The 24,368-nt window shown below is 38.4% G+C and overlaps 1 protein-coding gene across 2 annotated transcripts in view; it reads right to left on the minus strand.

The window, feature by feature from the left end:
- Positions 1–24,368, minus strand: part of HMGA2 (high mobility group AT-hook 2) — a 131,282-nt gene that overhangs the window by 94,328 nt on the left and 12,586 nt on the right. Inside the window, exon 3 of one of the 2 annotated variants that reach the window (XM_028532228.1) lies at positions 23,032–23,082. The exons of the other annotated variant lie outside the window; for it this stretch is intronic. Within the exon in view, the coding sequence (XP_028388029.1) occupies positions 23,032–23,082 (51 nt within the window). The remainder of the gene's footprint in view (positions 1–23,031; positions 23,083–24,368) is intronic. 2 annotated transcript variants of the gene reach the window in all.

The following is a 24,368-nucleotide window of genomic DNA, read 5'->3' on the forward strand; positions in this document are numbered from 1 at the left end:
CATTCTTCAAATCTCTTAAAACCCCTCACTTAAGTTTGCTTTTCTGACAAGCACTTACCCATGTCTCTGGGGTGTTATATGAATTAAGAATCCTGGATCCCATAAAGCCTAAGCGTGGCCAGCAGGTTGGAAGCTAATCAGCACGATGGAAATGGGCCGGGTTAGTTACTATGGATATGGTAGATATAAAGGATTCCTATTTGTGGTACTCATCAGCAACTACTAGCACAAAATCCCACATGCTGCTGGGACCTAAATATGGTCATAAAAGTTTACTGTGCATACGTATTATTCATGGAACTATTCTAAGAGGGCAGAGCCACGACACAGGAAACAACATGTTCCTTCCCTTCAGTGGATCTGCCTATCCCATTTTTCATCTGGAGACGTTAAAGTTTTGTTCTGCAATTAGCTTTATAGAATGCAGCATTTTTATTGGATTACAAAAACTGCCTTGCCAAAATTGGGCAAAAGTACAAATCCTGTGCCCAGCCAGCCTACCTAGAGACACATACCATTCGAAAGGTTTGAAAAGTTCATACTGTCTGCTCGGTGTGGAGGTGGCAGCTGCAGTGGCCTGAAGACCAAGTCTTCTAGCATGTCAGAGAGAATGAGCTGGGCATGGAGCCTGGAGTTCCCGACTCTTATGGTCCTATTCATGTGAAAACCTTTCAGACTTTTTCTTGTGAATGAATCTCAAATTACTCCTCATTTCCTCATCATCTGATCCATGCAATGAATATCACCTTGATTTTTTTTTTGTCTTTGAAATCTAATGATCCTTGAAGTCAAGGTTGTCAGTTTAAACACACCAGGGAGATTTCACCCTTCATTACAGATGTTCACTTTGTTCCTCAGAAAGGAAGGTGCAGCCAGTTGCTGGGAACAGGCCTTGCACTAGTGTCCTATTTTGCTGAACAGTTTCAGGAAACCAACAGAAAAGCTCCATTTTATAGAGCAATGGCACGACAAAACTTTACCTTTCTCAGATGGGAAACAGGATGTCACTCAATATGAGTTAATGATCTGGCCCAAAAAGGACTCCCCTTGGTTTCATTTCCCTGCTCTCCTTGAGTGCTGATAGCATGCCCAGGGTTTAGCGTTCACTGCTGTCCATAGCATGCCTCAGTGGTGAGCCTGGTCCAGTGAGAAGTAAAAACCATGCCAATTATCAGGAGCTGAGCACACGGGCGGAGACGGCAGGGGACCCGTACGTAGGTTCTTTATATGGTGGGACATCTGGGGGAGGAGGCGGTGAGGACCATGGGTCCACATACCATTGCTGGCAACTGACCACTTATTTTATCTTGTATGCAATGATCTCCATACTCCCTTCCCAACTTTTTGAATTACTTTTCTGTTTTCCACATTTTCTTGAGATCTTCAATTCACAGCCATGGCTGCAACTACTGCCACCAATGCCTGCCACATCTTTACCTGCAGCTAAGCTCCTTCTCCTAAACTCCATACATACATGACTAAGAATTCGAGTGTTTCATTTCCACCTGCACCTCTAAACTCATCTTCTTCTTCTTCCTGCTTTTTTCTCTTAGTTGACGACATAGCCATCCTCTGAATGACCCATGCTTCTAGACCCCGACACCAATTTTTAAATGTTTGGAGTACAAGAGATTTCTAACAACTGGCTTCCACTTTTTTTTTTGGCTTCTACTTTTATACAACCAAGTAAATTAATTGTTCTTAAATAGTATTTTAATATGTTTTCATTCATATTTAGTTTTTCCTCAATTCCTAAGCAACATAAATATGTAAAAATCCTTAAAATAACCCTGGCTACTGTGGCTCAGTGGATTGAGTGCCAGCCTACAAACCAAAGGGTCGCTGGTTCAATTCCCAATCAGGGTGCATGCCTGGGTTGTGGGCCAGGTCCCTAGTAGGGGGCACTCAAGAGGCAACCACACACTGATGTTTCTTTCCCTTTCTTTCTCCCTCCCCTGCCTTCTCTAAAAATAAAATAAATAAAATTCTTGAAAATACTTAAAATATTTAAGCCTGTTGGTAGTTGTGGCAATGAAACTGATTGTAGGAAGCAGGGAAAGAAGTGGGTAGAGAAAGAGCCATTTTCTGGTTTGTAGGGGGGGGTCGTTGTGTGTGTGTGTGTGTGTGTGTGTGTGTGTGTGTGTTCTGGTGAGTTTGTTGTTGTAAGATTCCGAGAAAAAGTAAACACATCCAATGCTTACTCTTTTGTTACTACCCTTTTAAAGTCTAAAGTTACACTGCGGAATTAGGAACAGGTCTGTGCATAAGTTGGCTTTTTTTTTTTCAAAAAATATTTTGCTATATAAAATTTAAAATATAGTTTATTAGAAAATAGTTGCAATATTGATTTTATTATATAATCTTGTTTACCACAGACATGCAAGGTGCTTAAATTAAATATATATTTAGGCTTTTACCAATTTAAGAGAAGTTGACATAACCTAAAAAAAAGATGAAATTATTGGTGCAATATTGAGAAAGGAAAACTAATTTATTTCCTGAACTCTATACATAGTGATCCACATACACAGAAAAACAATAAAAAAATAAAAAATACATTCACATACAAGTTTTGTCTTGTATGTGAACTCTGTTTTTCCCATCCCAATTAGAAAGTGTTGTTTCTTGGAACATTCTTTTTAAAAATCAGTCAGATACCTTGCTTTTTTTTAATTTGGAAGAAAAAGTCCCCAAAATAGACATAGCTCTTTCCAACTGTGCAGAAGAGCATGCCAGCATATTGTCAATACCACATTAGTAGCGTCACCTTAGGCGGTGCCCCTAAGCTAATCCTAGCAATATATTCTACATTTTGTTATCTGTGAAAGCATTTTTCCAGCATCCGCTTCTAAGTGTACTTTCTATTTTGTAATCTCGTTGAATGCAGTAGCAGGACTAGTGTCACTTATATTTATGTCTCTAAGTATTGGATCCAAGAGATTAGCAGAAGCAGTAATTCCTCTGGGTACAGTAATTAATGACATAATACTGTGGAAATATTCTTTTTTTAAAAAAAGCTTCCAATTACAGTTTTAAGAAATCATCTTGTGGGAATGACCTAAGTAGACTAGCCATATACTTTTTTTTCTTCATTCAACAAATACGTATGTTAAGCAACTACTATGTACCTGTCCTAGATTTTGAGGAAAATTCTCCAGGACTTTACAAAACTGATAAATAAAAATAAGGAATGTTTCAAAATTGCCAGGACAAGAGAAAGTGTATGTCTCATGCTACAAGCAAGGCATTAATGACGTGTGTTCTCACGTTGCAGAGGCACGATGCCTTGCTCTGCCTCGGGGAGTCAGTCACAGGAATGCTGTCTAAACTGAATGTTGAAGATTAAAGAAGATTTTAAGCAGCTAAACGTGGGACAAAGAAATTCCAGGTAAAAGTGATGGTGAGAAATTGCCAGTCCTACATGGAATAGAAAGTTCACTTACTGGGCTACATAGGTATGTGTTTTACATGCATACATCTTAAAATGGCACACAGAGAATTAAATAATTGTACTTATAGGACCTGAAGAATTTATAATTTATGCAGTCAAGAAGGAGGAGCCATTGGCAGTTTCTGAACAAAGAAATGACCTAATAGAAAAATGGCTTGAGAAAATAAGCTGGAAGTGGCCCAAGAACACAAATGGAACAAGATTAAGGGAGGTGCAAGGTGAGTGTGCCTGTGTGAGTGTGTGTGTGTGTGTGTGTGTGTGTGTGAGAAAAATTTAGGCAGACTATAGGTAGCATGACCACAAACTTTACTTTTCCCAAGTAGGGCCCTTTGGGGAGCAAAAGGGGTGCTACTGACAGATACACTGGAACAATGGGCCCAAACTGGGACTGTCCTGATAGGTCCATGACCTCTGACTGTCTTAATTATGGGGTGCTAGTGTGGCAATTTTAAGAGATAAATAGTTTCATACTGTATAAAGTACCTCATTCAAAAATGGTTTGCAACTTAGCCCCCCCCAGAAGTAAAAAAATCACATATTTTTTACAATACCTCCAATCTCAAATCCCTAAACTCAGGACAGCCCACATCTGGCTTACTTGGGCCACTGCTGAATCGTGACCTCTTTACTCACTGCCACAGAGAAAGCCCTGGCTCCTTCTATTCTGTAAGCTCTCCGAGGATTTCTCTGCACTTCTTCCAGGACCAAGCACAGTGGCTTGCATATAACAGCTATTTGATTTCCATCCTATTGAATTAGGCAAAAGACCAAAGGCAGAATATGGCAAGAGTTGAGTTAAAGGGCATTAAGGTCTCCTCCAGGGGCAAGTGGCGGTTAGAGCGAGTCAATATACAGCACTACAAAGGTAAAAAGGACAGCTAGGAAGGGAAGGTGGAGACAAAAATGGGTCCATAGGTGACTGTGCTATGTTGTCATTGGTCGCGTGCAGCTACTGAAATTCAAATTAATTAAAGTAAATATTCAGTTCTTCAATCGCACTCATCACACTTTAAGTGTTCAGGTATCCCCATGTGGCTGGTGGCTACCATAGTGGATGGCACAAATACAGACTATTTCCGCTACTGCAGAAAGTTCTACTGGGCGGCGGCACTCGAGCACTGGGAGAAGCCTAGCACTTTCAACAAAAGGGAAAGAAAGTGGAGCAGTAGTCTGGGAGGCAAAGCAGCATCTAAGCATTTCATAGATGTGAAAAGCCCAGGAATGGGAAAGGGAAAGGAAAAGCAGGCTGCGGACACTTGAGGACTTAGGACAAAACAGGCTCAAGACAGTATGATTGCAAAATAATTGACCAAGGTGAACCACTACTTGGAGTGAGTTTGGTGAACAAGGAAAGAGATGGGGGCAGAACTTGAGGGCCAAACATAATGAGACTTCTTAGCTTGACTCTTTTATTTCTTTTGATGCAGATCAGTAATTTTTCAAATCCTCCAATGAGCCTGGCTTCTATATCTGAAGCCTGATAAATGTGGTGATATAGATAAAAGTGGTCCACAAGACCACGCCTGGATGACGCGGTCCACATCCACAAGTCAAGGGTGGCAATATTCCAGGACAGAGAAAAAACAAAGAGTCACAGGGAAATTAATACAGGGTTTTTTTAAAAAAAATCTTACAACATTTTATTCTAACAGAAAAAGAATTTTTACGAAAATATAAAAATACTTTTTTTTCTGTCCAGACTATACGTGAAACCTGAATATTATTTGAAGTTGATAACAGAAACCGGTATTTCCAAATATGTCACTGAATACACTTGTAAGCCTTGAGTCAATGCAGAAATTACTGAATCAAATTTTCTTTTTTAAAGCGGGAAAGATAGGGAACTGTAAAGTCAATCATAAAATATATGGAATACTGAGGGATGATTCAAACAATCTGACCTACTACTGTATGTACACACATTCATTTTCTCGAATTAGTCCATACCATTGGAAACTGAAAAAATCCATAAAAATAACTCATACACCTATTATGTTTTTCCATTTTAAGCTTGTAAGAGCAATAATGACCTCAGCAAAAGACATTTCCCTGGAATTAATGGCTGGCGGGGAGGCAGAGCCAAGGGCCACTGATTCCTCCCAGCTGGTCATTAATCCTCAGGAAATGCCTGTACCTCCATCATTATTGCTAAAGCACCATTATAGAAAATTCTCACAGTTCCAATATATGGAAATTTGAGGCTATTATGCAAGCCCGTGGTATTCATGTTAGTTAATAGGCCACCACTGAGCACAGAGGACGTAATTATCAAAACGACAGAAGGGAAAATATTGTTCTCCTAGGCCTGTAAGGTTATAGGAAATGGGGACTAGCCTTATGGGAAGAACTGTATTTGAAGCTAAAAGACATTAATTTACAGGGAGATTTGCAATCACATATATAAAAGTTAATAAAATCACGGCATCCATTCCCATTACTTGGTTTTAAAAATATTTTTTAAAGATACAAATTAAGGTTATATGGATATTTCCTCCCAAACTGATTAACTAATATTAAAGAGAACAAGGACAGGGAGATTGTTTATGAGCACAAATCATTATGCTCCACTAGGAGTGTGGACGCATAGAAAGAGTGCCGAGAGCAGGATTTCTAGCTCTGAAATCACACCTCAAAGTTCTATACACGCCATTAAATATTGCATAGCAAATATTTTGTTCTAGACTTTACAACTAACAAATAATGTTTTTAAGTTCAGATTTTTTTCGTTTTAGCTAGAGGCTCAGCACATGCAAACAAGTATCTAATAACTGAAGATCAAAATGATAAAAAAAAACATACAGTGCTGGTTGGTGTTCTGCAACAGTTTTCAATTCTCTAAAATTTTTTTTACTGGATTCCAGACTGAAATGAAAATGAAAATGAGGTGTTTTCAGGTCTATTCATTCCCTCCTTTAAATAAACGGGGCCCAACAAATGGTTTCAAAGCAGGGAATTAATCCAAAAATCACACCCAAAACAGTCTATAAATCTTTTCAATGTGTTATTGTAACAAACTACAAATGTTGGATGTGATGCTTTACATTTAATGAAATTCATTGCAGGTTCTCATTCTGTGTTACAAATACCTGACTGGTTCTAAAAATGGTTTTGAAGCTAATGAGACCTGTTACGGGTTGAACTGTGTTCCCAAAAACGATGTTGAAGTCTAATCCCCTGCGCATTTATGAATGTGACCTTATTTGGAAATACAGTCTTTGAAGATGTAATCAAGTTAAGATGAGGTCCTTAGGGTAGGCCCTAACCAAATATAACTGATGTTCCTTTAAAAGAAGAGACAGACAGACACACCAGAAGACTGTCATCTGACGACAGAGGGAGAGACTGGAGTGACACACCTAAAAGCCAAAGGAAAAGGCATGGGAGAGACTCCCCCCTGGGCCTTCAGAGAGAGCATGGCCCTGCCTACACCTTGATTAGAACTTTTGGTTTCCGAAATCATCAGAGGATACATTCCTGCTGTGGTAAGGCACCCAAGCTTGCATCACTTTGTTAGGGCTGCCCCGGAAAACTAACACAGGGCCTGGAGGAGTGGTTGGTCAGAAGAACTGTCAATATTGCAAATGGCAAACCAAGGAAAGACTGGTCGGGTGACAGGAAGCTGCTCCCTATAGCAGAAAAGTGATGGACTAGAAGTCAGGAAACCTGGTTTTCATCCAAGCCAACAAGGTGGTGTGACCTTGAGCTGGGCACATTTAATTGCCCTTGGTTTTCGTTTTGTTACCTGCAGAACACAAGAATTCAACTGCATGATCTCTGAACTAAGTCTAGGGTTGTTGTTGGACAGATCGAACACCAAATCGACTAACATTTTCACAGTTACAAAAATCAGAGTTCAGGCATCACTTAGACCAGGCCTCAGTAACAAGACAGTGGCACACAGGAAGCAGGACTACAGGTTTCCCTGGGCCACTTCCACAGCCACGCCCACAGCCTGACCACATGTATTTGGGTCAAGTAAGGCCCAAGGAAGTTTGCTATGGAAGTAAACCAGCCTGTCCTGATAATCTTTACAATTTTTCCTTTAATACATAGTTTTTTCTGCACTTCCAAGATATTCAAAATATCTCCGGCTGACTAAAACTAAGCTTTTGTTTAAATAATTAAATAAAAAAAAATGAAAGTCACTCATAACTCATGAATTTTTGAAGTGCTAATAGGAAAAAATATTAGTCCAAAGAGGAAAATAAATGCTTTATATACCAAGGTATAGTTGAGATTTAGAAACCAATAGGACCAATAGAACATTGGCAATAAATTTACTAAACTTATTCTCTAAAAGGATCTCATAGTGATCACATCTCCATGTTTTTGTACACTGGTTAATATGCCCAAATATCATCATCCTAAATTTTGGTCATCTCATTAACCAACCAGATAATCTTCGTCACTCTTAAATTTTAACATTCACAGTTTGAGCTGCTTGCAAATCCAGTTTTTCTCGGACTACAGTTCAGAATTGAGATACTTAGCCGGTGAGGGAGCTTGACAATCTGCCAAGTGTTTGCACACCAGCACAGCTTTGGGAGGTTTGTGTGTGTGTGAGGTAGTTGCAATTTTTTTAAAAATTGGGGAACCTAGTGTTATTTTAGCATTCTCAAATGTGGATATTCCTAAAGGTCTCAACATAGTAGAATTCCACTAAACTTCATTCTAGAGACTGGGCCAGATAGTCAAACTACAATTAACAGGACATTTCCTCCAATAAACGTCTGTCCTTGTGGACACTTAAAATCTGTGTGAAATGAATTTCTGGGGATGAAGGGGTAGTATTTTCCACACCTTCAGGACTCTGGAGACGTGTTTCAATACATCCCAGGAGGGCAAACAGGTACTCAATCAGCCTGTTGTATGTGGCCTCAGGAAAAGCAGGTGTGTCACACTCCTAGGCCAACTCTTTGCTTCCTGGTCTCTGAAATTGGCAGAACTCTTAACACAGTACAAAAGCATACGTTACTCCAGGCAAGTGGTTAGCTGTGTGCCAAGCCCACCTATGATTTTGCCTTGGCCAGCCAGCCCTTTCTAATGAGGGACTGTGAAAGAGTTACTGCACAGCCACAGACAGGAACCTTGGGCCAGATTTCCCCTCTCCACCCATGCAAAGTTCTTGTGTATTTGGAAGAGGAGACACATCTTAATGTCTGTTAGCATGGGATATGCCCAAACTCTCAAGCAACTTAAAGTCTTAAAAGAGAGTACCTCTTGTGGTGGATACACAAATCTACACAGGTAGTAAAGCTGTGTGGCACTTAACACACACACACACAAACAAGTACATATAAAACTGGGGAAATCTGAAGATGATGGGTGGATTGTATTCATGCTGTATCCTATTTGAGAGACTGTACTACATAGTTTTTTGTTTTCTTTTTTTAATTGTTGTTGCAGTACAATTTTCTATCTTTTACTCCCATCCCAACCCACCCACCTAGCACTCCCCTCCTCCCTCCCATTTCCACCCGCTCCTAGTTTTTATCCATGTGTCCTTTATACTTGTTCCTGTAAACCCTTCCCCTTTTCCCCTGAAACTCCCCTGAAATTCCCTCTCCTCTCCCCTCTGAACTGTGTCAGTTTGTTCCCTATTTCAGTGTCTTTGGTTATATTTTGCTTGTTTCTTTGTTTTGTTGTTTAGGTTCCTGTTAGAGGTGAGATCACACAGTTTTTAAAAAATACCACCATTGAGGGGAAACTGGGAAAAGTTTACAGGAGATTTTTAGTACAGTTTTTTACAACTGCATTTGAATCTGCACTTATCTGAATTTTTTTTTAAAAAATAATATATTTGTTGGAATTTGAATTAAAGGGGAAAAAGGCAAGAAAGACACTTTTTATTTTAAAAAATATAAATGTTTAAGACTATCAATAGTTCACTATTTTTCTTATTTAGGATTTTGGAGATAATGCAGAGGACCTTCCTTCTGACCCTGTTTTGGGGGATGGGGCAATAAAATCCAGACAACCTTGGTAGAATACAAAGTGTCTCAAAATACATACCCCCACCAGCTACTTTTTATGGTGAATACTTTCAAATGTCACAATATTACACACAGTTTATCAGTGTTGCAGTAAGTTAAAACTCATCAGTCCCATAAGAGATATTATGATTCATGAGCACAGGAAGCCTAGCTGTAAACCCAGTGCAAGCATCTTTGCTAGCCTAATGAAAGGGCCTGGAACTGCTTTCCCACACATCTGCCTCGGCTTTCATTATGGATTTTAACTGGGGAACCTGATCCTACGCTGGTGTTCTCAAATTTGGATATTCCGATCTGAGAACCAGAGAAGGGCAGGAAAAGCAACTAAATTTATGGAGCACCCACTATGGGCCAAGCACTGTGTATTGAGCTGCCCAGACCAGGAAGGGCGGGACCTATGTGTGGTGAAGGTACAGGCTCATGCCCCAGACATGACATCACACTACCACTCTGCCCACTCAGAATCACTGACTTAGGAGGCCAAAAACGATTACGTGATTCAGAGGCTAAGGTCGCAGACAGTCATGGAGTGAAGGGCCCCAGGAAAGCAGCATCTACAAATCTCAAATGGACAGTTGGGCCATTATAGCTAGTTTTATTAGAATACAAAAATATATAATGTTATCAATGGGGATATTTAACCAAATTCTGCTCTTCACTACTCAAACTTAAATACTTTCAGCCCCCAAATTAAACATGAAACCAAACAGAATTGAGGCAACAAAACAACAAAAATACAGTACAAATATGAGGAAAAGCTTCTTGCATCTAGAAACTCTAACTATACTCAAGAGAGCTAAAAACTAAAACCAACAGCACATGTAAAGGGTCTCTTACACATAGCTATATTCATTCTACTTTCTCCCCCCTCCCCCCACAATTTTAGCACTTTGGCACAGTCCTCACGGTTCAGCTCACACAGCTGTGACACTCAACTTTACCGCCAGTCTTCTCCAATACCATGTTCTCACTTCCCACATATCAGTCGGCCATTGTCCTCTACTGCCTGAGATCACCACAACCACCAAGGTCACTTCCGCTCTAAGTAGGCCCCCATGTCCTGAAGTTCTCCTCTCGTTCAGATATGTTTTGACCATGGCCATTCTGTTTGGAACTTGCCAGTGGTGGTTTTAGGAAATGCAGAACTACAATCCTCTCCATAATGTCCATCACTGGAGACATCTCTTTGCTGATCTACCTCTCCGGGGTCCCTTTATCTCTTTGTGCCCACTTAGACCGCCTGGCCCTCTCGTGACCTCACCCAACTTTGTCATTGACTCACTGCTTGTACACAAACTCAGTGTCTTTAGTGTCAGAATTGTGTTAATACGTGCCTGTCATACATCTGGAAGTTGTCAGTTTTAGCCTTGCAACCACAAGAGCAGATGAAAATGGAAATTTTAAAAAGAGTAAATGCCTCATAATGGCCATGCAGGACAAGGGTGAGGTAGAAGATGGTAACCAAGGTTTTAAAAGTCATATAAATAACACGACCAAGTTAACTTGGTTAATTTAATTAACCATACTGTAAAGTATTAAATTTTAACTGCTGATTATATATACTGCTATCACTTTATGATTGTATGGTGCTTTGTGACTTATAAATTACTTTCTTACAGTATTCTCACTACAGTCCAGAGAGGAAGGCACAGAAGATAGGATAATTATCACCCCCACCTTATACATGAGCAAGCAGGCTCAAGGCTGTTAAAGTGACTTGTCCGAAGTCATATACAAGAAACTCATTAACTCAGAAAGCAGGTCAGATAAGCCTTTCATTGCAAACCTAGTGTTCCGTCTACCACAGCGTCCAAAATCTCATTTAGAGCCGTTTTTAGTGGATTAGAAAAACAGAACATAGTCAGAAAGATCTGGGAATGTTGTTATGGAAAAGGAAAAGCTGATAATAAATTCTCACAGATTTAAGCAATAACTAAACAAGGTACCATATTTTGAGCATTTACTAGGAACTGGACACTGAAGCTGAAACTGCAAGGGAGAAACTGTCAGCCTTGTTTTACAGAAGAAGAAATTTAGGCTCAGCGAGGTAATAATGGCCTAAGGCTACTAAGTGACAGGGCTCAGACTCAAGCCCAGATCCGTTGGGACCCAAAGCGTGCACACCGTGCACTCCCCAAGGAAGAGGATTTATTTTGAAAAGGGACACACCAGATGTTCTCTATCACCGTGAAGAACAAGGCAAGAGGAAATGGCCTGAAAACCGTATAAGGAGAAATTTAGGTTGAACGTATTAAGTAAGACCCTCCTGTCACACCATTACCAAGGGTATGCATGAAATTTCCTTCCTAGATGTACAGATTTCTCTACAGTATTTAAGGGTGTTTTTACATAAGTAGATTTTTCTACTAATGATACATTCAGGACAATATAAATCAATCTAAACAGTTTCTCAGACTCAAAAAAATTCATAAAAAGAACCATAAACTATGACACCTAAATTTTCACACAAATATAAAAAGCTGTGTTTGCCTATGGATATAAAATGTCAGTTTCCCAAATTGGGCCAGGGAGGGGAGTCTAAATTTTAATTGTAACATAGTTACTTAAAAGAATCACAAATAGTAATTCTGAATACATACCACATTATAATGATCCCCGGTAAAAAACTTTTTTTTTAACAAACAAAAAAAATTCATTCACAAGGGAATTCTTTATACTGTGACCGTGTATGGCCAAACCCCCTCACACTACACAGCCCTGCACTTTGAGCATACTGTTAATTTCATAATGTACATGAGTCCACTCGCTTTATCATAGCAGAAAAATGTGGTACAAATCAGTACAGCATGAGTTAGTTCCCTGTGGATACTAAGGAACCATTAAGAGGTTTCAACAATGCAAGTTTTGTTTTGCTCCAGTAGGTGCTAACTATTGAAAAGGGTCCCAATGGATATTCACTGAGATTGGTGACTTAACAGCAAGAGAAGATTAAGACTGTATTAGAAAAAGTCACCATTTTATTGTGATATTAAATTATGCATTTTAAATGATTTTATATATCTCATCAACTGTCTAAACAGGAAGCAAAGTAATGTGCAAAATCATTAGCCTGGCTGGTTTACTGATAAATGTTAATGTCCAGCAAAAAAGTAGGCTATTGCTGGAAGAACATTGCTAAATAAAAACACACAACCCACTACTGCTTTGGTTTGAAGGCTTACAAATGAGCACTCTAAATGGCCGATCCAAACAGAACATCACTAAACTCTGTACCATTGCTCTGAAAGGAATTTATGAAGATGAGAATTAGGGATGGAAATGAGGTCATTTTCATCCTGTGCATATAGGAAATACATGGTCCAAAGAAAAGAAAGAGGAATAAGGGATGTAAGAAAACAAACTTTATTTATTTCTAAAAGAGAAATTTAAAACTTAGAGCACAGGAAAATAAAAATGTTGTAGGATGGACAGCATTGTCATATGTTGCCTTTTCATTTCTTCCATTAAACTCCTAAGGTGCACACCAAACTTGCTGAGTGTCAGCCTCTCAAGGGAACAGGAGACCAGAGATGGTCACGCTCATACATTCCAGCTCCACCCTGGACCTACCCACTGGGAGTGGGCCCAGGCCAGCAAATGCTTCATCCATTTCCAATTGGGAATGTAAAGAACATTAAAATTGGACCATCTGAGAGAATAACAGTAAGAAATAAAATGTAAGGACTGAGATTCTGTAATAAGAAAATTCTGCTCCAGAATCAGCTGCTGATATATGCCTTTCCTGGCATCAGAATCACTTGGAACTGAAAATGATGAAAGACTGCAAAACAAATGGTACTTTATAGAACATTATCAGCTATAATCTTATGATTCCCTGGTCTTCCAGAGGGTAATTCTCTCACCTCTCTGGGCTTTGGTGCTTCCTGTGATAGGGTGCTCCCTCAAGACTGAAAATATTTGGATTGTCTGGAAACTTGGCAGATTCGCACTTCCTTTACTGGTAATGTTCATGTTTTAACTTCTAAGTTATGCAATATTGCTACCGGTGTAATTCTGACTGTGAAGCCCTTCACCTGTAGTGACGTAAATCCAGGATATTACATTTTTTCCTCAGTGAAACCTTACTTGCGTACCCTGCTGCTTTCTGTATCACATGAAACAGTGTGCCTCACTTTGTGTCACTTGACATTGTGCTTCTGAATGCCCTTGAAAGAAGTCACAGAGACAATAGAATTAGTACCTGATTTTCCTCCTGTATTTATTTCCATGTTAGTACTAAAATTAGGTGTAAAGGAAATGGAAGACAGGCAATTAAAATATGGGTTTTTTGTCAAAAAAATTTAGAAACTACCTTAGAAAATTATTTTGTGCCAACAAGGCTCTCTTCTGTTTCTCTGATGATCCAACACTGTGACAAAAATTCTTTTAAGGTACAGCACTAGAGTCTATTTTGGAAAGCAGAATGCTATTTCCAGGAGTGAGGGAATGGAAACATTAATATAGGGCAAGGCATTCAAAGTCAGCCTGGGTGATAGGGGCTCACAGCTTATGCCTGAAGTGGAAAGACATAAGCTGAAATTCAAAATTCTTACAAACACTGCTTTGATGCCCACAGATTGTACTTTAACCCTTGTGTGGCTTCTTTAAAAACAAAAATGATCAGATTAAAAATAAAAGCCAAAAAATGCAATTCAAATCCACATTCACTACCAGAAAACAAAACGTCAAAGACCACGTTTTATACAGACTACAGAAGTACTATTCCATTTGCCAAACATTTATTAAATCCTGCTATGAGCCTGGAACCGTACTAACATCAACAACTATGATCTATTGAGTGTTTGTTACATGTTGAATAAAGTTTTTTGATGACTTGTCATTTAGTTCTTACAAAATAATCCTATGAAATGAAAACTACTATTACCCTTTGTTTTACACACAGGGAGACTGGAGTTGGTGACAATAAGCAAGTTGCCTTGTTAAGCTGATAACTAAAGCCGTCTGAGCTCCTTAATCACTTTGCTGAATTCCCCCCTATGTCCTACAGGTGCCGAAAGTGGGAAAAAAAAAAACCAAGCATGATATGCCTTCTACCCTTAAAGAGCTCATTTTCAGTACAAAGGGTAGCACTATTCAGAAATATTAAAGTGTATATATAATTAGTTGCTTTAACACTCAGTTATTTTAAAGTTATTTGATAAACATAAATTATACTCAGCATGAACAATGAGAAAAAATAACATATGTTGAGGTGGTAGCTCAATGGGGTTACCCTGGTCTTTCTGATTCCCAGTCACCTCCTCTTTTTGGAGCTGACACTTTAATATTTGACACTGAAATACCTATCATTTTATTTGCCTGGATGTTTGCTACGATGATAATGAGAGAACGCAACCTCAGTCCCACTGGTACTACAAATTCATAGATTATATATAGTTAAATCCAAACAATGATAGTGTTAGTTGGATTTGGAAAGCAACATCATCACTTGTATGGAAGGGCTGTTCAATTCTAAACAATTCAAAAATACTTGAAAATTGGAATTTAACCTCAAAATATCCAAAGCACACAGAAGTAATCTAATGGGCTGGCATCAGGTCTTCCTTCTCAGGTCCCAAGACTGCAAGCGCTCCGAGGGCAGCCCACACTGATCCTGTTGGCCTCCATGTATCCCCAGGGCCTAGCACAGGGCTTGATCCAAATACTGTCAGAGGACTTTAGCAACACCATTAGGCAAACAGAAAATCACAAAATCAAAGGGTCTTGAAATTAGAGCTCGGGGGTCTACATGGTCCAGCCAAGCAAAAGAGAAGCAAGCAAGTGAACAAAAAAGTGTTCAAGCAGTTTCTTCTACATCTGGGTTGTCCGTCTTCCATGCTGAGACTTCCGCACATACTGTGTTCAAAGAGACACTCAAGTGAATTTTCTGGGTCAATGCAATGAAACCATAGGACAAAGTGATAACATGGACCTCCCTTGGTCATAACAGCTAGAGTTAGTTATACGATCTTTCTTTTTTTAAATTGTTGTTCAAGTACAGTTTCTCCATTTCCCCCCGCCACTCTCCCCTACCCCACCCATCGCCACATCCCACCCTTGATCCTTTCCCCTTTGGCTTCATCCATGTGTCCTTCATCCATGTTTCTTGACAACGTTCCCTGCCCCCCCATTATCCCCTCTCACCTCCCCTCTGGTTACTGTCAGTTTGTTCTTAATTTCAATGTCTCCAGTTATATTTTGCTTGCTTGTTTGTTCTATTGATTAGAGAAGTTATATGATCTTTCAACACCTAAACGGGACTCTTGACTCTTTCAGCATCATAAGGTAACCTTCCTTCGCATGAATGTAAAGAACTATCATTCCACAACCTGAGTCTAATGTAAGAGTAAACCTGTGAGATTCTTCTGGGTTTGAATAGCGGGCACGGACTTGCTAAAGCACACCTATTCTTCAGCCACTCATCAATACTGAGATTTTACTTCCTATAGCATTCTGAAAAAAGACATTTTATCTTCTCATATCCCGCTTATTATTAAAAGAATGAATAAATAACGAAAGAAAATCAAATTTCAATGTTCTGGCTACACTGAATTACTCCTGAGAAGAGGGTTTGGGGGAGCTTGGGTATATCGAATTGATAGATAATCTGAAAACCTTATGTCTGCCATTGCTCCCAGACTCTTTCCCCCCAAACCTTTTACCAGAGTTGACACCCTGCTCCTGGGCCTGCCCCCAGCTGGTGGAGGCACTAATGAGCAGTGAAGTGGCCAAAGGGCAGGCAGCAGGTGGGAGCAGGGGAAACAAAGCGGAGAAGGGGACAGGCGGCTGGATCATCTACAAGCTCCGTAATCAGTCCCTGGATAATAGAGCTGGTCGTAGCAATAAAGGTTTTTGTGTTTTACAACCCTGAATGCTTGACAGTCATTAGGTACAGACAGAACACTCCTGTCAGACACTTAAACAGGAGAAAAAGCGTGGGTAAATTAAGCAATCTGCCCAAAGGTACTCAGCTCATTAAAACGCAGAGGTCCTTATTTCACTCCGGAGGGGAGAGAGGCTTCATTAAATCCCATGGGATTGAAAATTTGCCAAAAACGGTTAACTATTTGTGTCAAATATTGATGAATTTGGAATAAAAAATTCTGTGATTTTAAAAATCTTAAAATAAAAGTATACCCCATTCTTAAAAAACAGAAAATATTCTCTTAAATACGGAGTAATAGTTTACCTATCTTGCCTAGTTAAAACTATGTATATGTTAATTTTATTCACATAGGACATGAGGGTATCCAGTATTTTAGAAATATTTACCATGGATACTTCAGATTTGGGTGAACACAGGCAAACATGTATATGGTAGAAGAGAGAGGGGCTTAAACACACTTACTGTCCTACAAAATGGTCATTGATTTCTACAATACTTGTCATCTAATTAGACTGCAAATTGAGATAACACTCTTGGCCAAGATTCAATGAATCTGATTTTTTTTAATAGAGAAACAGGACATTTATCTGAATCACCTCCTGTCTTATAATTTGTCATTCAACCACAAGTGGTGGGGAAAACATGTTTTCTCTTGATAATTTAGTTAAGACCACATGGCTATTTTGGTACTGTAGCAGGGTCACTTAAAGGGCAAACCCCAAGGCCAATGTCTTTATAATTCTTAATGGTCAAGATCTTGTAGAAATTGGCCATACCAAACTTAACTGGATGATCAGGTAAGGCGGGTTATCAATCTCTTTTTCAAGACTTTGTTTAGCAGAATAGTTAACAACAACACATCAATATGGAAAAAAGCAAAAAAATTAATACTGAGACAAAATATTAATGATCAAGCCCAATTCTTGCCTTGTGAGTATGATTATTAGTGTTTTCACATTTAGCTTTGCAATTTTAAAAAATCATTTTAGTAAATTTTACAGTATGTTATTAAAAAACAAAGTAACAAGTCATTTTCCCTACAGAGTTCTATTCTGTAAAGTTTTCCATTTTATCACAAAATATTGTTGAGGAGACAGCTCACTAATTCTGATCACCTTATGTGGATCAGAAAATTTATATTCTATTTGTTGAGCATATATCAAAACACGGGCTTCAGAGGGACCATCTCCCAATTTTTAAAGCCTATTATTATTATAAGTTTCTAAGGGAAAATGATTTTATCTTCACACACTCCATTAGCAGAGAGTTTTTTATGTTAAATTAAAGTCATTTCTTTCCTTCTGACTCCAGTAAAAAGTTGTAATTATCTGCAATATGCATTATTTCAGTTTAAACCAGGGAAGTGTTAAATTACAAATGGCTACAAGTTTTTTTAAAAAAGTAACAAACATCTGGAAGGAAAGAGTAATGGAAATGAAGACCTAGAGTTTTCAACATTAGATTTCCAGGTTCCTCAAAATAATGTTGGGTTCCTAAACCCAAAATAATTTCCAGGTTCCTAATAATGTTGGGATCTTTTGAAGAAATCCAATGCTTCAATCAGTCTAGCTGTAATAGGTTTTAATTCTGATGTAGTTCCCTTACTTGATTTTCAAACCATCCTTTATGTTTCTAGATTTCTACAAATTTAGAAAAACAAAAAGCCCTTGTTGCCTATCTAGAATCCTCATATGTTTGACTAACAAATGAAATTACATCACTTTCCTGTGTATCATAAGCTCTCTAATAAAAGAAAGACAACTGTCTCCAGAAAGAGATGGACTGGGATGCATATTTCTAAACCAACATACTGCCGCACACGCCCCAGCACTGAGTAAAGAGGATCGGCAAGCCCAGAAAACAGCTGGGCTTTGTTAGTTGGTTCCTAGTGACCAATTGAACTTAAGCTTCAGCATCTGGTCCTTGGGTCAATTTGTAGGTCAAGCTCAGTATCTCCAGAATCATTTTTTTTTTATTTAAAAACCATTAATTCAGATTGGAGAGTGTTTTCCTTTTGTTGTCAATTTCCTTTCTCAAAAAGACATTCTGTAAGCAAAACACCTAAAAACATCTTTTTCCCATTGATTTATTCTTTATTATTTTGTCCTTCCTTCTTTTCCTCCAGGAGCACCAGTTGCTTCACTAAGCAACATCTGGATGGAGCCTTTCATATGTGAGGTTAACATCTTTATTTTTTCATTGTAGCCTTGAGCCTTAGCTCCACTCTCTAAAACTTTTTCCAAATATTTTCCATCACTAAATCAGATATGTGACAAGCTCCTTTCCTGGGCAAGTATTGAAGAGTGCAAATATGAAATGCCTTGATTCAGTTGGCAGAAGGCCTGACTCATGTAGCTACACACAGGGTCTGAGAAACCAGGGTATCTCTCATGCGCATATCGAGGCAAAGATCAGAAATTCTACTTTTCAAATTGGTAAACAGCACAAGACACCAAACCTCTACAATGAGAAGAAAGGCTTATAAAACCATGATTTAAAATGTTCCCCTTAACTGTAAATAGATTTACAATGTACTTTAGTGTTCTTTATTAGCAATTCTTAAAATTTATGATATTCAGCATAGACATATTGAAGACATAATGATGCCAACAAGGTACTTGGTTAGTGTGATACATAACCTCACTCCATGTGTAACTACCGGTAGCTGTAAGTAATAAGAGTTTAGGTTGTCAGTGATATCTCCATGAAAGTGTAGAGTGGAGTTGAGTGTAATTTCTAACATTTATAGAGCACTTACTACATGCCATGCCTTTTGATTAAGTCTTTTGCATGCATTATCTTATTTAATCCTCAAAATAACTATGAAAAATGTACTGCTCTTACTATTTTTTTTTAAAGATGAGAAAACTGGACCTTTAAAAGGTCATGTAATTTGCTCAAGATTACAGTTAGTGAAGTGATGGGCCAGAGTTTGAACCCAAGTCACCTGAATCTGGACTCTGAGTTCCCAATTATTAAGACCAGGAGAAAAGTTAGGTCCTATTTCTCTCTCTTTCTTATTCTTCAAAAATAAATAAATACATGCATACATACATACATACATACATGGGAAGTCCAAACTAACTCATCAAAAATAGCAGATCTAAAATCTAACTCAAGTGAAGGGTAACAACCTGAACAGAAGTGCTCTTAATCAAAATCTAGTTACTGTTCCCACTGGACTGGCCAACCCTCCATCCCCTGCAGTAGCAAGACTGGCACAACTTTTCTGGTTAATCTGCCTTTGAATAACCGACCAATTATGGATCCCATTCACATCAGATGAGAGGGTCACACTGTAGGTATGTTTTTTTCCAGCCCTATTACATGGCACTATAGTATTTACAAGACATCTTTTTTAAATCAAAAGAACTTTAAAAGAAAACAATCCAGAAGAATAACAGGGAAGCAATTTGGCTTTTAGGCTATATACTTAGTAAATCCAGTCAATTGAAAAATATATCTCTGATACAAGGAAATCAGAGAATGACATTGTTGGAAAGAACTGAACTGACTATAAAGTACAAACCCATTTCCTATGGAAAATGCAATAATTTACTTCTTCAGCACAAGCTTTCCAGTGCAGAACGCCATTAAACGCGTTGCTGTGACTGGCTGCACACTCTGCCCAACAGAATATATACAAGCAAAGAGGAAACACGCTGTCTAGAAAAAATATACAATTTCCTTTTATTTCCTCTTCTGAGTAGAACAATTCTTCTTTTGGAACAAAGCAGGGGCTTATAACGATTTACTACGTAACATTTTCCATTCAGACAGCCAGCAAAAATTAGAAGCCACGAGAGTCAATGAGGATGACCCGGTGATTCTCAGAAAGACAAGGGTTCTGTGGTGGAGGCTTCACATGGGCTTCTCACCTGGCAGCAAGATCAGCTGCCTGGAATCCATATCTCCACCAAGGGAGCAAGAATCCATTGAGGAAAAATAAACATAGATACTTTAATTAATCCATATTTTATTTCAGCTCGGCTGAAATATCAGTTGTGTGAGGATGAGCAGTAGGAAGTAAAGCTATAAAGACAGGTGGGTATAAACTGTAGGAATCTCAAAGTGCTAAGACAGGCTGTAATTAATTCAGTGGCCGGCTGCAGAACCACAGAGGGTGGTGGGTGGGGGAATGAGGCGATATAAGTGCTAGGATAAGTTCTAGGGATCTATCATGTGATTACAGTTAACAATACTGTATTATGCACTTGCAGGCTAAGAGAGTAGATCTTACATGTTCTCACCACAAAAAAAGAAATGATAATTATTGGAGGTGATGGAGGTATTAACTAATGTTACTGTAGTAACCATTTTGCAATATGTATAAAATGTACCAAATCAACATGTTGTATTTCTTAAATTTACACACTGTTATATGCCAATTACATCTCAAAAGAAGCCACACTTGATAGCTGTTGTGCTGGTTAACATCCATTGTATTTTCTTATAATTTGTTTAATTTCATTTCAGCAAAATTAATTTCATGACTTCAAACAACTTCTCTATTTTCTAATATGTAGCCTATTAAGAAAGTTTATACAGGTCTTTCTTATTGATTAGTTCAATGGGGTAGGATATCCCATCAGAGTTCTGATTCTTGAAAATGGAAGCCCTATATTTATGTATATGTATGTGCACCAATGCCAAGTTAGTCAACAGAGTGCTCATTCGAGTATAATGCAAGGAGCCCTTTTTGATGTCTGAGACAAAGTCAAAAAAAGTCCTTGTAGCTTCCTCCTCACTAGTCAGAACACTCTCCAGCAGGCCTGAGCGTATGTTGGAAGGCTGAAAACCTACCCTGAGGTCATAAGGCTGGAAGGCCACCCATGGGTGGGTGCTCCAGTCACTCCCAGAACCACCCAGACTTCAAGCTAATCCTACAAAAGCACCAGATTGGTGAGTGAGGAAGCCTCCAGATTCTAGACTCCTAGCCCTGGAGTCGCCCTCTACTGCTTGAGCCCTTGCAGCGCAGGCTGTGGACATCCTGAAAGCAGAGGCAAGCCTTTCTGCTGGGCCCAGCCCATACACCTGACCCAAAGAATCCACGAGCATAATAAAATGGCTTGTTTTTACACTATTAACTTTGGGGGCGGTGGGTTAAGCAGTGATAGGTAGCTAGAACCCTGTGTACAAGATCAGTGATAAAGCCACTGGTTGTGGAGCCTACACCTAAAATGTCACACTTAATTCTGGGCAACATATTTCAAAAGACTAAAAATCAAGCATACTCAGAAGACAGTCACAAGAATGTTCATTTATGGGGGAAAACTGAAAGGACTGGAGTCATCAAACCAGAAAATAGAAAAAAGGGTATATGTTAATTGTCTTCAAATATATGAAAGGCTATTGTGAGTGAAAACAAAAACAATTATTCTGTACATTCCCAGAATAGAGGCCTAGGGACAGTGAGCAGAAGCTAGAGGAAGTCAGATGGAAGAATTTTCTAATGTTCAGAGCTTTCTGGGAAAGAAGAGGCAGACTTAAGGAGTAGCAAGTTCCCTAATATTCACAAGGAAATCAAACATAGTCTAGATAGATGATCACTGCCCAGTGCGTAGGTTTGGCGAGAATTCATTTATTGACCAGAACATTGAATGAAATGCTCTTACTTTAAGGTTACACTGTAACACTGAGATGCGTTTAATCTAAAGATCAACCCCATTTGCTTGCACTGAGAAATCTAATCCCAACACATGTTGAGGAGAGGGAAAAAAAATACAAGATGAATAAATTAAATGAAAGGCAATACCCAGGTATAAAAAGTGATGGAGAACTTTAGATGAAGAAATGGCAAACTAACAGGAAAATATAATTCGGCACAGCAGCAAAGAAACCTTTAAAAAAGATGAAGCATGAAGCATAAACGAAGGAAGAGAGAAAGGGAAAGGCAAAGATCCCATCATAGACGATACTGGGTATAGGGGATGCCTTTCTTTTCCCTGAGAAATGGTTTTATTCATTGTTAAGACTTTTCTCTTCTGTCCATGGGAAAGACAAACCAAAAGAGCATGGCAGAGTAGCAGCAAAGAGAACAAGTTCAAGTGGTAAAATGATCAAAGCTCTTAAGTGGTCGCTGAATTTCTGGCCTCAAATAGATCTGTCTGCCTGTAGGGTCAAGCGCACTTGCATGGAAACCACTACTGATGCTGTTGAGATGTAAGAATGACTAAGGGAAGCAAGAAAAACTGGAAATTAAAACCTGGTTTCTTAACAAAGCCAATATGGGGGAAAAAAACACAAACCACCTAGAAAATGAGATGTGTCTAGGGCAAAGCCACAAAGGAAACAAAAAAGAGAAAAAAACGTTAAAAAGTTATCTCAAACACATTTCATCTGAACTTTATCACCATTTGTAATCGGCTTCTAAAGTTTCATAATAGCCTTTAACCTTAGTTACACAACCCACTGAACAAGTCATCTCATTGTTACCCGGCTTGAAGGAAGAGTGGAGACTCTTTTCATATTGATAAGAGATAGAAAAAGGAGTCACTCCCAGGAAAGAAAAGTGTTCTGAGTAAACTCATGGAGCCTAATGGTAAGGGTGGTGATAAACTTTCTCTCACCTTAACCCTTTCAAAGATTCATGGAACCATAAATTAGAAATCCATGTAATTGATAAAATAAAGCAAATGTTTCATTTAAATAAACAGAAACATTTTATTAGGAAAAAATAAAAATTATATCTTATTACTCACCCATTTCCTAGGTCGGCCTCTTGGCCGTTTTTCTCCAGTGGCTTCTGCTTTCTGCAAAATGAAAAAGGAAGTCATGTGGTTTCCTACCTGACATTATTTATAAGTGCTGCACCAAGGCACGCATTTCAAGCAAGCATGTTCCGATTTGCAGAGGTGGTATTAAGAGTGTTTTAACAATCTCCTCTTTTTAGGCTCATCTTCTCCATTTTTGATTCTTCTTTGTTCTCCATTGTATGATATAAATAGATACCTATACAACCCTCACCCTAAAAGACTCCCCTGGAGTGAGTTTCTTTTATTTCTATCCATAATAAAGGATTATTTCCATATACCCATAATTATATAAAGTATTTTAGAAAGTTAATGTTTCTTTTTTTAGCAAATTAATGTTTCTTAAGTGATGACTTTCTCTCCATGTCACTAAAGTTACAAAAATTAATGTTGATATACTGCTTCATATTTACAAGGCACTTCTACCTACATTGTTAATCAAAACCAAGTCTAAATGTAAATAAGACATAAAATTCTGATTTAAAAAACTTTTGCATATTTCTGCAAAGTTAATCCCTGTTCCTTGCCAAAAAACAATCATTTATCAATCAGTTCACCTAAAACAGAGGGGGAAAAACTAGGAGAAATCATCAGTATTTGTCTCTGGAATGAAAAGTATGGATATTAAAAATAATAACTAATAAGTACATTAACTATAATTCCACGCTCAACATAGACCTAACCACCTTGAGGGTTGTTTCATTGCTTTAGTTCATAGAAGATTTTTCTAGCATCATGGTTATTTTTTCCCTTTTGAATCTAAATTTAACATTGTCCATTAAGTAATTTCCCTGTGTTTATCATCCCTTACACACACACCACATACACACACATCACATACTCCTTCTTTAAAAACAGGAGAAAGAAAACTGAGTACATATACTTCTGTGTAAGAGGATCATCCCAGGGCTATATATATGTAAAAATGTAGGTAGCCTGAGTCAGTATAACTTGTTTTGCATCTTACTTTCATTACCTGGGGTAGCAGCCAGTAAATACTTCATATACTGATACTAAAATTACCTCTTATAATTGTATACCCTGCCAAATGAGATCTCCTCTTTCTCTCTTCAATCTTCTGGTAAAAACAGATGGAGAGAGATGATAGTTTATATAGATAGATGATAGATGATAGATAGATAGGTAGGTAGGTAGGTAGGTAGATAGATAGATAATAGATAGATAAATAATAGGTCAAGAGAAAGAAACAAACAAACAAAATAAGCCACAAGATTTCTCACCAAATAATATCTTCGAGGCCTGGCATTAGTATCTAACAGGTCCCA

This window comes from Phyllostomus discolor, chromosome 2 (assembly GCF_004126475.2).
Source record: "Phyllostomus discolor isolate MPI-MPIP mPhyDis1 chromosome 2, mPhyDis1.pri.v3, whole genome shotgun sequence".
Taxonomy (NCBI): domain Eukaryota; kingdom Metazoa; phylum Chordata; class Mammalia; order Chiroptera; family Phyllostomidae; genus Phyllostomus; species Phyllostomus discolor.